The sequence below is a fragment of the Rhinolophus sinicus genome, linkage group LG03 (assembly GCF_036562045.2).
Source record: "Rhinolophus sinicus isolate RSC01 linkage group LG03, ASM3656204v1, whole genome shotgun sequence".
Classification (NCBI taxonomy): domain Eukaryota; kingdom Metazoa; phylum Chordata; class Mammalia; order Chiroptera; family Rhinolophidae; genus Rhinolophus; species Rhinolophus sinicus.
In genome coordinates, this window is record NC_133753.1 from 162,689,778 (window position 1) to 162,707,365 (window position 17,588).

At 38.8% G+C, this 17,588-nt stretch overlaps 1 protein-coding gene across 2 annotated transcripts in view; it reads right to left on the reverse strand.

The window, feature by feature from the left end:
• Positions 1 to 17,588, reverse strand: part of RAB3C (RAB3C, member RAS oncogene family) — a 224,594-nt gene that overhangs the window by 15,564 nt on the left and 191,442 nt on the right. For both annotated transcript variants that reach the window (XM_019743363.2, XM_019743361.2), the window contains exon 4: positions 10,912 to 11,036. In XM_019743363.2, the coding sequence (XP_019598922.1) occupies positions 10,912 to 11,036 (125 nt within the window). The remainder of the gene's footprint in view (positions 1 to 10,911; positions 11,037 to 17,588) is intronic.

A 17,588-nucleotide genomic window follows, 5' to 3' on the forward strand; every position in this document is an offset into this window, starting at 1 on the left:
AGATGCTCAACATCACTAATCATCATGGAAATGCAAATCAAAACCATAATGAGATATTACCGCACCCCTGTTAGAATGGATTAAAAAAGACAAGAAATAACAAATGTTGGAAAGGACGTGGAGAGAAGTAAACCCCTGCACATACTGAAATCATACTGCAGTAATTTATTTTCATCTCTAGTTGTTAAAAATCTATTGACGTGTCCTTCAATTTTTATCCCAAAATTCTAAATAAGACATTCTATTTCCAGATTATATTTGCAGTCCCAGTGTCTTTCCCTTTTCTGTGGGTTGGATGAACTGGAAAGGCAAGGGTAGGTCATTCTACTGCCAGGTGGGTGACATTTGGGCCAGAATTTAGGATTGCTGCCTGAGCAGCAGGATGAGCTGTTGTATTAGCTTGTATCATGCTGGGACCTAGCCTGGAGACAGACATCAGGAGGAGGAATCAATGCAGATTTTGACTCACTTGCTTCAAGAACCACAGAAAGCAGACCAAAGCAGTAGAGAAGCGAGAGCAGGAACTCAGCCAGTTTTGTGTTGCTAAAATAAATGGTCAAGTATTCTAGTCTGAGTGCTTGTCCTGAGCCAGGCATGACCAGATGGTAGTTTCTGTTTTGTCAGGACTCTGAAACTATCCAAGGGTCATTCTATGGCCTTGACAAATCCTGGTTGATGTGGACAAAATTTCCTCCCTGTCCTACCCTCTCTAGATATAAGTTTTAAACACTCTTGACATGGCAAAAAGCTCTGATTCAGCAACACAAAGGAAAAGAAACTACCTGAACTCACTGGTGCAACAGCTGCCCATGCTTCAATCCATCATTCTCAGCAGAACAAAATCCAACCTGCACAGACTGTCATTCACATCTCACCTTATTGACTCCCTCAGCAATCCCCTTCCAGACATCCCAAACTATTTCACCCAAATTATTTTAGCCAAATGTGTCTACTTCCTGTCTGGTGAAACGATTCAACATAAGTTCCTTGCAGCTTTGACCATGCTAGTTTCCTCTTGAAGCATGATCCCTCATTCTTTCCCTCTTCCCAATCCAACTTACTCTTCAAGACAGAGATTTCTGTGTGGTATATCTGGTCTACAGACTTTTAAAAAATTTGAGCCACCATTTAAAAATTCAGATTGCTAGAGGAATGTCACCAACATGGCAACATAGGTCATTCTTGACTTTGCTCCCCCTCCCAAGGAGCACAATTAACAATTTATGTAGAAGACACCACTGAAAGAATTCTAAAACATGGGAGGAGAGGCTGAAGCAATCCCCTTCACCACAGAGACCAAGAAAGGCCACATTAGAATGGTAAAAGGAGCAGCTATGGGCTGACTACATTGCCTCTCCCCTAGGCTGGTGCAAAACCATGCTCAGAGGTATACCTACAGGTTCTCCAGTGGGAAAAGAAAGCACAGGTTTGGCCATGGAACTCAGTGGGATATAGGTTTGCCTGATTTAGGTCCACAAAGAAAGACCTTTGCTGGCCCTGCAATTTGGTCTGCCTCTACCCAGGCAGGGGAGCTAAGTCATGGACCACTCTATTGCTGAGTATAGCTCCCAGCCTTGCCTGACCAAAAAGGCTGGCAAGAACACTGGGAAGCTGTAGCCCAGCAATACTCAAGCAAAGAGTCCATTTGGCAAAGTTGAAAATCTACAGAGCAAAGTCAGTGGCTGTTTGGCTAGGAAACTTCAGGCCTGGGTCAGCTTGTGTCAGGACCAAAAACAAAAGGCCTTTTTTAGACTTGGAGCTGGTTTTCATGCTCTGCCTAGGCAGGGAAACTACTTCATAGGTCTGACATTGCTGAATATAGCCTTTATCCCAATCAACTATGGAATCTAACTAGTTCATTTGGGGAGCTTTACAGCTTATTCAACAGCCCTGCTTATAGTGGCACTTGAACAGAGAGCACAGCCCATGACTTTCCCTATCTGCAGAGAAAAAAACAATGAATTCAATGCACAGTCTTGCCTGATTCATCTTCCCCAATAAGAAGCTAAGCAGCCCCTGGGGCCTGTCCTGCTGCCTTCTCAGAGCAGGGAAGCTAATTCATAGTGCCATCCACAGCTGAGTATAGTACCCAGTTCCAACCATCTAGTAAGCCTGACCAGAGAACTCAGGCAAATAGGGAGCCTACCCTATAGCCTCGCTTTGCCAGCAGTCCTATCCACTGTTCTTAGCCAGTGGCACTCCCCCCGCCACCTTCCTGCCAACCTCAGAGCTTGGGCATTGGCCTCATACAAAAATAGAACCTGACAGCAAGCTCAGCCTTCCCAAGGATGTTACCAGCAGACACATCCAGACATCCAAACTGCGTTGACTGCTGAAGACTGTCTCTCCCAGAGTGAACACGTAAAGTCTGGAAGAGGACACTGCTTACTCGAATATACAGATACCAATGTGAGAAATCAAGAACCACAAAAATCAAGGTAAACATGACACCACCAAAGGAAACTAATAAAGCTCTAATAACTGACTCTAAAGAAATGGAGATCTATGAACTGTCACAAGGAAGTCAGGATAGTTCTCATAAAGAAGTTTAGTGAACTACATAAACACACAGACAACTAAACAAAATTAGAATTAGAAAAACAATACAAGAACAAAAAGAGAAGTTCAACAAAGAAATAGAAACCTTCAAACAAACAAACAAACAAACAAACAAACAAAAACCCCAGAAATCCTAGAGGTGAAAAATATAAAGACTGAACTGAGGAATTCAAAAGAGAGCTTCAAAAACAAACTTGATCAAGCAAAAGAAAGAATTAACGATCAAGAACACAAGACATTTGAAATTATCCAATCAGAGGAGCAAAAGGAAAAAAGAATGAAAAGTAGCTTATGGGACTTATGAGACACAATCAAAATAAACACTACCTGCATTATGAGAATTCCAGAAAGAAAAGAGAAAGAGAAAGGAACAGAAAATATATTTAAAGCAATAATAGCTAAAAATTCCCAAACCTCTGGAGGGAAATGGACATCCAGATCGAAGTGGCCCAAAGGACCTCAAATAGGTTGAAACCAAACAGGGCTACACTGACATACATTACAATTAAATTGTCAAAAGTCAACTCAAAGACAAAGAATTCTGAAAGCTGCAAGAAAAATGAAAGAAATTAAATACAAGGGAATACCCCCTAAGACTATCCATAGATTTCTCAACAGAAATTTTTCAGGCCAGGAGACAATGGCATGATACATTTGAAATATTGAAAGAAAGAAAAAACACAACAACCCAAAAACCTGTCAACCAAGAATTCTATACCCAGCAAAGCTGCCCTTCAGAAGTGAAAGAGAGATAAAGACTTGCCTGAACAAACAAAAGCAGAGGGAGTTCATCACCACTAGACCTATCTTACAATAAATGCTAAAGGAACTCTTTGAGTGGAAGTAAAAGGATGTTAATTAATATTATAAAAACATAAGAAGGAAGTGTAAAATTCATGGGTAACAGTAAATACATAGTCAAAATTAGATTCTGTAATATGGTAGCAGTAGTGCATAATTCATTTATAACGCTAGTTGAAAAGTTAAAAAGCAAACATAGTAAAAATAACCAAACTACAATAACCTGTTATTAGCTACACAACATAAAAATTATGTAAACTGTAACATCAATAACCTAAAGTGTGAGAGGGAGAAGAAGTAAAATGTTAGGCTTATGAATGCTGTTGAAGTACTTTTTAGTTTAAAATGGAATCTTAGAATTTAAGATACTTTATGTAAGCCTCATGATAACCAAAAGGAAAAAAAAAAGCCTGTAGTAATTACACAAAAGAACATGATAGAGAAGCCAAAGTATACTGCTACCAAAAGATGTCAAAACATACATAAAAAAAGGCAACAGGATAAGAAACAAGGAACAATGGATCTACAGAACAGCCAGAAAACAATTAACAAAATGGTAACAGTAAGTCCTTACCTATCAATAATTACCTTAAACATAAATAAAGTTCTCCAAACAAAAGACATAGAATGGATGAATGGATACAAAAATAACACCCAGTAACATGTTGCTTACAAGTGACTCACTTTAGCCTTAAAGACACATACAGACAGAGTGAAGGGATAGAAACAGATATTTCAAACAAACGTTAACAACGAAAATCAGGAGTAGCTATACTTATATCAGATAAAATAGACTTTAAATAAAAAAATATGATAAAAAGAGAAAGTTCATTATATAATGATAAAGAGGTCAATCAATTAAGATGTAACCAATGTAAACATTTATGTTCCCTACATTGGAGTGTTCACATATATAAAGCAAAAACTAACAGAACTAAAAGGAGAAATAAACAGCAATATTATCATATTGGGGGACTTCAATATCCCTCCTCAACAATGGATTGATCATCCAGATAGAGATTCAAAAGGAAACAACAGATTTAAACAACACGATAGTCCAATTGGACCCAACAGACATATACAGTACATTCAACTTACAACCAACAGCAGAATGTACATTCTTCTCAAGCACACATGGAACATTTTCTATGATAGACCATATTTTAGGCCACAAAACAAGTTTTAGAAAATTCAGAGTTTGAGGTCATACTAAGTATCTCCTCTGACCAAAATGATATGAAACTAGAAATCAACAAAAGAAAAACTAGATTTCACGAATACCTAGGAATTAAATTAAATTCTTCTCAATAACAGATGGATCAAAGAAGAAATTAAAGTGGAATACAAAAAAGTATCTTAAACAAAACTGGAAATATAACATACCAAATCTTATGGGATGCAAGCAAAAGCAGTTTTAAGACAAAAGTTCATAGCAATAAACATCTGCATTAAGAAAGAAGAAATATCTCAAAAAACTCTATACCTTGGAGAACTCCCTTGGTTAGCCATGGTGGATCTGTCTTCCTTGATTTATCTAGACCTTTTAGGAAGTAATTATATATCTTTTCTGTACCACCTTCAACCTCCCAAGACAAACAGTTCTTTTAGTATATTCATTGTTAGGTGAAAGAGTATCCTTTCCATTTATTTTTAATTTACCTCTTTCTACTTCAAGACATTATTCCCTTGAAGCAATTGTTTAATTAAGCCAGTGTTTATTAAATCAATATGTTTCAGAGTTTATAGACATAGAATGTGCCTTTTTGTCAGTCTTCATATTCCTAACACAGAAGCAACTATCTGCTTGTAGAACTCCACACCACTCCTTCACTCTTTAAGTTACATCTGTTTTAATGTTTTCCAGCCATGATTAATTTATGTATTCATAACATTGTATTGCATTTCTGAGAGGTTAAGCTCCACGAGAGGGAAAATTCATATTTTATGACTCCCTAATAACATTATAGGTGTTTAATAAATACGTACTTATTAGGCGTCTCTGTGCTGGACAAAGTGGAAGAATGCAGAGATGGGTCTGGAATTCAGTAATATGTACACATAATATCATGACAATTGTTTGAATGGAGAACAATAGGGAAATGTACATGCTATGTGCTTTAGAAGAAATAGTAATGCAAATTAAAAACACTTCAAAACTGGATCCTTACAAATTATTAATAAAAATAATTCTTTCTGGGAGCAATTTTAATTAATCTGCTCTCTTTATGTCTCTGACTACATTTTGGGGAAACTTCAGTTTCTGCCCTTTCTGCCCTTCCAGAACTTCTAAAAATGGTTCAAGTGCTAGTTCACCTACAATTTTAGGGCAATACAAATCCATAACTCTCTACAAACTTCCTTCTTTGTTCTTCTCCCACTTAAATTACTTCTATTTTAGGAAAATTTATATATTTATTTTTTCATTAATATTTAACAGTTTCACATTTAACACTTTAGTTATGAGATTATACATATATAGATTACTACCATATTATAAATTTGATATAAAACAAAAATCTAGAACATTCTATATATTGTTAAAACTACATGCATCCATATTAAATGTTAAAAACATGCATGAGAAAAATAATACAAGCTACAGGATAAAGTTTAGCTCTGCGGGCATTTCCCTACCCTTTCAAACACTCCCACCATCTTAGCCAGTGATGTGAAAATTTAGCATTGTACAAAAGTTAAAAGGGTGTTTGTTAAAACTATAGATTCCTGGGCTTCAACTTCAGAAACTGATGAGTTGGGTTGATGAATATGCATTTGAAAAAGAAACAACAGTGCAACTGATTCAGCTGTAGATGATTAGAGGACCACCCTAAATCAGAAATACTGAACATGCACAGCTAGAGGGTAGGTAGAGGAGCTGGAAGCTTAAGTGAGAGGTCAGAGCTAGGATATGATTTGGCCGTCAGTCTGTAGGCAGAGTTCAAACCTTGGAAGTGGATGGGAATACTGAAGGGAAGATGCAGAGAGAGAAAAGTGGTAGGCTAAGCTTGCAAAGCCCAAGTGCAAGAGGCAGAAAGAAAAGGCATCTCCCAAGGAAACAGAAGTCATGGCTGGAGAGGGAGGAGGAGAATGGGGAGCACCATGGTACACCGTGTTTCCCCGAAAATAAGCCCTAACCAGAAAATAAGCCCCAGCGTGATTTTTCAGGATGACATCTGAAACATAAGCCCTAATGCATCTTTTGGAGCAAAAGTTAATATGAGACCCAGTCTTATTTTCAGGGAAACACGGTAGAAGTCAAGGCGGCAGAATTCAACAAGGTGGGGGGTGCAGGTGGGGTGGGCATGCCGAACAGGGCCAAATGAAACAAAACGATCAGGAAAGGGAAGCCAGGAAAATGCTCATTGTCTGTACAGCAGTGCTCCCTTATCCTCGGTTTTAGTTTCCATGGTTTCAGTTACCGGTGGTCAACCAGGGTCTGAAAATATGAAATGGAAAATTCCAGAAATAAAAAATTCATAAGTTTTAAAATGCTTGTTGTTCAGAGTAGTATGGTGACATCTTGCAGAGTTCCATTCCTGCCCTGGACATGAACCAACCCTACGCCCAGCCTCTCCGGGATGCATACACTCCCTGCCTGTCAGCAGCCGTCTCTTTTATCAGATCCCTTGTCATGGTATTGTAGTGCTTGTGTCCCGGTAACCTTTATTTGACTTAGTACTGGGCCGAAAGTGCAAGAGTCGTGATGCTGGCAATTCCAACATGCCAAGGAGAAGCCGTCAAGTGCTTCCTTTAATTGAAAAGGTGAAAGTTCTCTAAATAAGAAATAAGAAAAAAAAAACACTAAATAAGAAAAAAAAAAAAAAACACAACTCCTACGCTGAGGTTGAGAAGATCTACAGTAAGAATGAATCTTCTAGCTGTGAATTTGTGAAGAAGAAAAAGAAATTCATACTAGTTTTGCTGCCACACCCCAAACTGCAAAAGTTAGTCACAGAGCATGATAGTGCTTAGCTAAAATGGAAAAGGCATTAAGTTTGTGGATGGAAGACATGGACAGAAAACATGTCTTGACTGACAGCAACATGTTGCACAAGAAAGCACTGAGCCTACGAACACTTCAGCAAGGGGTTGCTCCATACCAGGCCATTTACTGCAAGTAAGGGAAGATTGCCCAGATTCAGTAGCAGGTTTGCCATTTTATCATCTCACATTGTCACAAGAAGAAGAAGGATGGGTGTAGTACAATAAGATATTTTGAGAAAGAGAGAGAGAGACCAGATTCATACACCTTTTATTACAGTATATTATTATAATTGTGCTATGTTATTATTAGTTGTTGTTAATCTCTTACTGTGCCTAATTTATAAGTTAAATTTTGTTGTATGTATGCATGTGTAGAAAGAAACATATTATATATATGTTCGTACTATCTACTGTTTCAGGCATCCACTGGGGGTCTTGGAACATATTCCCCTCGGATAAGGGGGGACTACAGTATAGTCTATCTCTGACACTATAATGTTTTTTCCTGGAAGGTAGGGGTATTTGTCATTGTATTCCCAGTGCCTGACATAATGTAAACATCTAGGAAATGTTTGGTGAACTAAATTGGATTGGCAAGGGCAGCTGCCATACAAGAATTTTAAAGAGCTCAGCCACAACTCAGTTCCATCAAACACCCTCATTAGGATGAGCCAATGTTATAGACATATAAAACATCCACAATGGAGATTTAATTGTAGCCAGATCAATAAAGCAGTAATTTTGAGCCACCTGCCAAGCTATGGTAATGACATTTAAAAAAACAGTGCCCAACCTGTGTGTGCATGTGATGGGATTCTGAACAATGGGGTTTTACCAGTCATTTAAAAAAAGTAAAGCAAAGACCTTTTAAAAACTTTAAATTTAGATTGTGAAAGTGTTGTATTTTTCCTACGAATGATCTCATGATTATTTGTAGAAGCATGTGTAGTCATGAGAAGAATAAACCACATTAAAGCAGGTAAGTGACTGTCTAAGAATGCACAAGTGTTGGTTGCTATGACAACTGCTGGGTTTTATTGAATAGAGAGCAAAAAAATCAATTAGAAATCACTGGAAGAACTTGCATGGGAACATAAAACATTTTTGCATCTCAATTTCAGGAACTTTCGTACATGTACATACTGCATGGAAAGGATTTCTTTGTGCCAGGGAGTGGAGTTCTAAGGGAAGACACTCTCTTGGTGCACTCCCGTCCTTCTTCCATAAGCCAATTTTCTCAACACTTATTTATTAGAGTCGTAAAACATGTAGGCAGTTACCTGACTCTTTTGTACTGATGGCATTAAACAATTCTTAACTCTGATCTATTTTTCTTTGAACCAAACCATTTTCCGGTTTATATAGAGAGACAGCTTACATCTATCTGTGTAGTAGTTTCTTCCCCCATGTGGCATATGCCTGAGTCGTCAAGAAAACACAGGGAGGAAAGAAACAGTCTCCGGAAGCCACCCTGTCACCTCCCAGGTTTCCTTTCTCTTTTCTTTTGGGGGATTTGCTGTTCTCCATTACTAACTTCCTGAGGTGCTAAGAGGACTAAGGAAAGATTGCCAAGGTTTTCAGATGTTTTTTTTGAAAAACCTTGTTTAATTGATAGAATAGGAAGACATGATAAAGGTTTAAGAGCAGCTACAGAGAGAACAGACAACAGTGTGTGACTTTCTCAAGGACAGCTCTAAGGACGTTTGGTGGAAAGGTGATAGCCTTTAGTCTAATGAGCTCATCAGTCTCATAAGGAAATGGTCAAGCTCTCAGCTGGACTGTACATAGTTCGTTGATGAGATTAACAAGTGATAGAGTGACCCATGGAGAGAGTCTCTGCTTCTCTAATCTACACAGAACCAGCAGATTAATCCCAAAGAGCTACCTTCATATCAGTGCTTTTCAAATTGTAGTTTGAGGCCCCTCTTTGGGTCCTAGGATCAATTTAGTGGGTTGAGACCATTATTAAAAGAAAAAAACAAAGAACGACGAACAGGTTAGAAAATATCAGAATAAATCTCTATTCAAATTAAACTTGTTTCATTCTTTTTTTCTCTACATACGTATGTACTGAGTTACTAGATTTAATGCATTTCTTACTGTAGATCCGGGTCACAAAAGTTAGTAAGCCAGTTAGTAAGTCCCTGCTAAGAACCCCTCGATGTTCTCCACTGTGTACAGAAAGGAGGAAGAGGGAGTAGAGGGAGGAGTGGGAAGGAAGGGGGGGACAACAGGGGGAAGAAAGGGAAAAGGAAAGGAAAAAAATTCTAGCTCCTTTGCTCTAGGCTTGGAATTGTGTCCTGAATCCAGGTTCCACTCCCATAATATTACTATGGGTTCCAACTTTTCTACTCACTGTCCTCTCAACACTCCTCTCCATGCCCTCAGTGCACCGTGCCTTTATTCCTAATCCTTCCTCTCCTCTTGGTACTCTTTGTACATATTCTACTTCCCTTTAGGGACCATTCAAGCCTTATCTTGCCATTTAACCTACATGATCTGTATTCCCTCTCATCGCTCCCCTTCGTAGCTGCTCATTTCCACACATTTTCTCTCCAGGTGTCCCCTTTGCATTTCTCTCTTTATCTACCTCTTGTCCCACTCCACTCCCAGACCTTTCTCTGGCAGCCCGCTCCCTGTGTCTACCTCCCTGCCCCCGTTGCTTTCCTCTTGGCATCTACGTCTCAGCTCATCTTCACTATCCTGCGTTTGTTGTCTTGTTGTTTCTGCTTTCTTGTGTACATCTCTAGTCCCCTAGCTTGACTGAAAGCTACCTGAGCCCAGGGTCTGTGGCTCACACATTTCTGTACACCTTGTGATGTTTGACACAGTGCAGGGCATATAGCAAGGGCTCAATAAAAATGCCTTAATAAATCAATGATTCCCGGCTTTGCATGGCAACTCTACCCTCACACTCCAGTATTTTTCTCTTTAGATACAATGTTTTGTGTTTGCAACACAAATGGCAAAAGGCTTTGCCATTTCGAAAGTTTTCTCATATCTCTCTCGTATCTCAGTTCATCTTATAAGGACTTGGTAAAGTAGGCATGGGTTATGATACTCATTCTTGAGAGTTGAGGAGATTAATTCTCAAAGAGGTTTGTGACAGTAACAGGGCTTGTCTGTGGTGTCCTAAGGACCAGAATCTACACTGCAACCTATTCTGTGCCATTACCCTCCTCCAATGGAAACACGAGAACAACAATCACCTAATAAAATGCTGATTTGATGCAAATTCTGTATGGCAAAAAAAAAAAAAAGAAAAAAAAAAGAAAATCAAGGCATATCATATGTTTCTCATGGAAGAGGAATTCAAACACCTTGTACTAGATCAAAATTATGGCTGTCTATTTTGCTTTTGTAATTGTGCTTCTGTAACAATGCCACAGAAAGTAGGAAGAAACCCACTTACCACTTATGGAAGTTTCCACTGTAAGGTTCCACTTATATAGTTTCCACTGTAAGGTTGACAATCTTTTCACTAAGCCCATCCTAGTAATTAGCTGGGTCTCTGTATAGTGTTACAAATAATTACAAAGCTCTATTTCTCATTAATTTGTTTCTTACCAAGCTGCTCTCCTAAATGTTGGCCTCTCTCCGTTGAGATGACCCGCTCGTCTTCCATGTCACATTTGTTTCCAACCAGGATAACTTGGGCGTTATCCCAAGAGTATGTTTTGATCTGAGTTGACCTAAAAGAAAACAAAACAGGCAAAAAAAAAAAAAAAAAGGAATACCATAAAATTAAGGAGAAGAAATATATTCCACAGATGACGATCATAGCAAAACTTGAAGTCCAAATGTCTGATATTTGAAATTAATTAGTTCAGTGCAATTTCCCCTGTAAGATACTCACTCACTAGGGATTGCATGAGTCAAAAAATCAAATGAACAATATTTGTACTAAGATTTTTTTGTATTCGATGAGTAAATATTACTACTGCTTATTCTACCCACCCTATACACCCTCCTTATGAAGTACCTTTATAGCTAGAGTGGCCAACCGTCCCAGTTTGCCCAGACGTTCAGATTTAGTCCCATGTCCCAAGAAACTCCTCAGTTCCAGGAACCCCAAGATGGTTGGTCACTCTACAGCCCATCACACAAAAACATAATTTCCCTTGTTACTGTAACAACTTAAAAAGTTAAGGCAATTGGGGCCTAGGAAATCTAAAGGTAATGATAATTTTTAAAAATGAATTGTAAGAACTAATATACTCATGGTCTTATATTTTTAAAAGAAAAATGCCAAGTTGATTAATATCCAAATTACAATATAATAGACTGATGCTTTAAGTTACCATGAACAGGACATCTAGAATTGAGAATAAATTTTCAGTATGAATCAGGATGCATACGACCAACTTTTGATTTGAAAACAGATAATTATAACAGTGAACATTTGCAAGTACTGTTCTAAACTCTTTATATATGTTACACTAATTTAATTCTTACAATAACTCAAGGATGATATTATTATCCTTCCCATTTTACAGTTAAGAAAATGAGGCATAGAGTGGTTAAAAAATTTGTCCAAGATCACTCAGCTCATGAAGTGGCAGTTCTGGAAGTCAAACCGAGGCAGTATAGTTCTCAAGCCTGTGCTGTTAAACATGTGTCCATAGTACTCATTGATTGGGAAAATTTACTTCTCCATCTTCCTAGTATATCCATTGTCATATCCAAAAGGAAGCTGACAGGAAGCCATATTCTTTAATCACCCCTTTATATTGGCTACGTTTTCATTTGAGAACAACAGTCTTAAGTGGAAAAGATACATCGCACCGTGAGTGGTCAAGAGAGAGAGATCAAAAGTTGAAAAGCTAAACACATGATGAAGGTTTAAAGGAAGGGATTTGTAAAGTGTGCAAAAGAGAACCTTGGGAATGTTCTTATTAGCAATTGTCAAATCCTTCAGGATTATTAAATTGAAAATAGTGATGAGCTGTTCTCAACTTGCAGAGAATAAAAGCAAATAGCTTTCAACAGCTGCAGGAGAGCTTTCAATGAGATGTGATCACCGTTTCTCCCTTCTGAGAAGAGGCAGATAGGGTTTTATTTCAGAGTGTTTCCCCTGAACTAAATACAAATTTTTAAATGAGATTTAAATATCTGATAGAATATACTCTTGGTTCCATCTTAGAGGTGTGGCATGTTTTATCAGAAAAATCTGGGGACGTGAGCTTTCTAATTCTGATACCGAAGTTAATAATATATTCTTCCAGAAACAGTGAGATTCAGCATGAACTCATAAACTGGGAAAAATAAAGGCAGACATTTAAAACTATACTTCGCTCTTACCTCATCTTATGTGTGGGGTATATGAAAAATGATGAATTCATAGTGAATTAAGGTGTAAAAAATATCCTACATGTGGATACACCTTAAATCTCAAGTGCTAACAGTTTTACAAAGAAATTCCAACGGTTCTTTTAAAGGAACTCAAATCTAATTGAATATCCTAAGGCATTTTTTTTTTTTTTTTAATCTCTCTGCTCCTATAGGTTTTATAAGTCAAAGCCTGGCTAATGCCTGGCAAGGCCCAAGGCAGAGAGCCCCTATGTTAATGGAGAAAGTTCTTCTCATGGCACACAGCTAAAAATCAAATACCCAGGGTGTGAGAAAGGAGTCACAGGATCATGTCACAGCCCTGTGAGGAAGGGGTTGAGGGAGGGTATAAATGACGTGCTTCCTGAGTTTACTGAGGACAAGTGCTTGCTTGAGGGAATCTCACACTCCTCTGACCTAGGCAAACTCATCCTGCTGCACCCCTGACTATATAACCTTAACTCAGGTTTGCCTCTGTGAGGGTAAAGAAGAAACAACTCAGTTGGCTGATTCATACTCTAACCAAGTTCATGGAATGCTTGCGTCTGCCATGAAGCATGTCTGACTACCTCAGTGCTGCTGACATAATAACCCATGGGTCTCAGGCTACCGTGACAGAGTACACATTATGCATACGCAACATTCCAGGTCCCTAATGACCTGTAAAAATACATGAAAATGTATTTAGCCAATTTAACAGAAAGCTTTAATACTAAATGAGTATGGGGAAGTCATTCTACATTGTTTGATCTCAATATCTTCATCTGTAAAATGAGCGTCCCACCTTTTATGCCTACTCTCGGGGCTGCTGTAGGACAAATGTGGTTTGAGGTAGGGTCATACTCTCCTAAGTTACAAGCATCTCTTTACAAATATTAGGCCCAGCTCAAGCAGCCAGCTATTCTTTTTTCCAAATCCAGTTCAACTCATCATTTCTAATCCCTATAATCTAAATCATAACTGATCTTTTAAAAGTTTTTTATTGAAGAATCTCAAATTTTGTCTCCAGTTCACGTCTTGAGACCAAGGTCCTATAGGTAAATTTCTAACTGGGAGTGAAAGGTGTGCCTATCGGGGATATGACGTGTTTGTTGAGTAAGTACTTCTTTCATGTGGTATTTCTTTGTATTTACTCTTTTGGTCACTTGCTGTATTTTGTAAAATTTCTTATTTTGGGCGATGGGTTTTTAATCACCTCATTAGGGACTGTCTTATTTCTTTGTTGGTTAGAGAAACACATTTAAGGAAAGTGGCTGTCACCAAATAATACACATGTGAAAAGATGATTTATTTCTGAATCACTGCAAAAGATCCTTTGGGATTTACTGTTAATCCCAACAAGATTAATAGAATCAGAAGCAATATGCTAGTCACCATGGTTACCTTGCAAATGGCAATTAAGGCAGACCTTACCAGTACTAGATAAGTTATTTAAAAATCTGTTGTCATTTAGCTAAAACAAAAACAAACCAAAGAAAACCTCCCCTTCTCTATTATATTTATATATTCTCTTGCGTGTGCTTGCTCTCTCCAGACAGACAGACAGACAGACAGACACACACACACACACACACACACACACAAACACAGGGTTTTGTTGTTTTTTGTTTTTGTTTTATGAAGCAGAGAGGGAAAAAAATTATAAATGACTGAACTCTGCACAGAGTAATATGTTTTGAGAGCGGTCAACAAACAAACCAAATTCCTACACTATCTCTAATCTTTCACCCCTATTCCGGGTATACGAATAATTTCCTATGAGTTCAACCTGTTCTCATAGAGAATGGACTCTTGCTAGTCACAATGTTCTAAAAAAGAGTACATGAAATGTATCTCAGTGACAAAAATACAAAACAAACAAACGAAGAAAAACACCAACAACAATTGTCTCCTAGGGTTGATTTGGGCTGTATATGGGAAAAATGCAGCATCAGAGGGAATATGACTCACTAGTCTTCACCCCAGGCAGTTTGGAGAGATCTTAACAGCAGCCCTGTCAATTCTGGAAGCTCATATTTCTCCACGGCATCCACTTTCCTTAGTCTTTCCAACTCCCAGGAGCCTCAGCTTTTTAGCATTTCAGCAGACTTTACATTTGTAAGGAAATTTCCTGGCCTGCTACTACTCATCACACAAGATTGGCCCTTCTGTTATATTTTCACTAATTTAATCATTTATTTATTCAATTTTTCTTAACTCTTGGAGAGCTTTTAAAAATCACCCCAACTTAGGAAAATTAAATTAGAAGCTCCAGGGACTTCATTATAGGAATTTTTAAAAATCTAGGTGATTTGTATGTGGAACTGGGGCTGAGAATCACTGGTATGACTCTCACACCTTTCTTTTAGTTTTTAAATAATCTGATACATATGTAATAAAGACATTTTTAAATGAGAGAGCAGTAGTAAGGAAACAAAAATAGGGACATAATAATGCCCAGTGATTTACATATGCTATAAATGCTAATAGGTGGTTTTAGGAAGTTGAGGAGGTAGGCTTTTTATATATACATTAACTCATTCACTAAAGGAGTTAAAAAAAAGGAAACTTTAAAGGAAGCATCCTCAAATAAATGTTCTCCAATATTTTATATCTTTTAGTATGATTTAAAGCAATAGGTTTACAATTTTTGGTAAAATTGTTACATTCTCATTAAAAATTCTCATGATAGAAAAACCTACAGCGAAAAAAAAGAAAAATTATCAGAAATTTCACCACCCCTAGGTAATGACTACTAACATTTTGGTGAAAACCCTATACGTTATATTACTGAACTCACTGAATTATCACCTCCTTCCCTGTAGGTGATTTTCCAGGCCTACCGGCTTTGGACTGGGCCAAGGTAATTGCTTTGGCCAATGGAATACACGAAGATTTGACATGAATTACTACTGAACGACAGCCATCAGAGGCATTGTGAGTTTCCATCAGCTCTCTTGCAGTCTTGCTCTTCATCATGGGAAAAGCCCATCCCGGAAAGAGGGCTGCTCCATCAGCCTGTCTCAGGAATGAGTAGCCAGGAGCAGCCCAGGTGAGCTCCACAGAGACTAGCAAATCTCAGCCAAGCCTAGAAGAGCCCAGTTTAATGTAACACCCTTCATGTGGCTTATCTAACTTCATCTCTTGCTACCCTCCCTCATCCCAACTCTGATATAGCCTTATGATTTTCTTTGAACTCACCATACATGTTCTATCTTTCAGCAAGCAGGAGCTATCACTATGGGTGCTTCTAGGTTTTACGAGGCATAAAACTAATAGAATTTGAGGACCTAATCTGAGGGAAAAAATGCACATTTTAAATACAGAATTAGGTACAGAGCGATTTGTAACAGATGCTAATATGCTCTGCCCATATTCCCAGGTCTTACCACTTCTCTGCTTGCTGGCTGACTTCCAACCGCCAGCATCTGCAGCTCTTTGCTTTACCATCTCCAAAAAATGAAAGGCCACTCTGCCCATCACAGAAAGTCAAATGCAACATGGAAATCAACCCCCTAGGAGCAGACCTCAGCCAGCGACTAACAAGAGTTGGTGTATAAATACCATGGCTCTCTTCCTCAGGTTGCTGCCACACGGATCCCCAGGGCTTTCGGGCAGCATTAAGCTCTCGTCATCTATAATGGTAGAAACGCACCTTTTATTAGCTGCCTTCACTTTCCTTGCTCACTTTCCTACCTCTGTCGCTGTTTCTCGGACTTCCCAAACAAACTGCTTATATAGAAATTCTTGTCTCAGAGCCCACTTCTGGGGGAGCCCTAACCAAGACATTTTGAAGGGGCTTGTCCGAGTAAGGGGCTCAAAGGCTACTCGCAAGGTTCTGGAGCAAGCAGTACTGGCTTGAAAGCACTGATTGGTGAATAGTAAGGACTTTTGTGGGTTGGTGCTTAAATTGCATTTGGTATTGATCATAGAGAGAGTATTTCTACCATGGAAATTAGCAAATGCCACAAATCAGGTATTTTTGTTTCCCCCCCTTTTTTCCCCCAAAGAGCCCATTTACTGGTATAACACTGAATTTAAGCTTCATTAGTTTTGCAAGAAATCTACCAGTAGCCATCCATGTGCTACCTGTCTAAAACACATTTATCTGCTCTGTGTCAGGCTGTCTCATTCTCTCCATCGGGTCTCAGCTCACACATTCCTGCCGACTAAGTGGCTCTCATATGGGCCCACATACTCATACACACACCACACACCTCCCTCACTATGACCTTCTCTCTTGTCTATATCCCCCCTACACTACAGGTCCTCTGAAGGCAGGTACTTTGACTGTTTTGTTCACCATTATGTCTCTGGCATTCAGCAAGATGTCTGGCACATAGAACATTCTCAAACAGTAACTTTGAATTAGTGGTCAATTGAAATTAATACACTGAATGTGGCAAAAATGTCTAAGAAGTTTGGTTAATTCAGAATACAAGCATAAAATAAAAGAGCCCAGAAGAATCACCTTTGTATGCGATGTCAATGCCCCACCACACCCTTTTCAGTAAAAGCTGCTCTCAGAGTTCTTCCATGGCCTTTTATACCCTAACAGAGTCTATGGAAGGGGAAGGCAAGCATTGGCCCCCTCCACAGCCTGCAAAGGTCATCTGTGTGACCAGCTATCCTTTCCAGCCTGCAGGAGTCACATGTTCCTTTGTGTTCCAGCACCAGCAGTCAGGATGAGGATACCTTAGGGAGTAACTCAGCAGCTTGACTTTGTGGACAAGTTGCTTTGAGGGGCCCTCATCCAGCTCCTTCATTTTGTAGATGACAAAGCTGAGACTCAAGGTGTGGAGTGGCTTGGCGTGGAGGTGATGCTACTGCATAATGTCCAATGTGGGTCTGTTTCCCAAGGCTTCCCAAGCCTATTCTTCTATAACAGGCTGCCTTCTTCCACACGGAAGAGAAGTGACTATATTTAACTGAACACA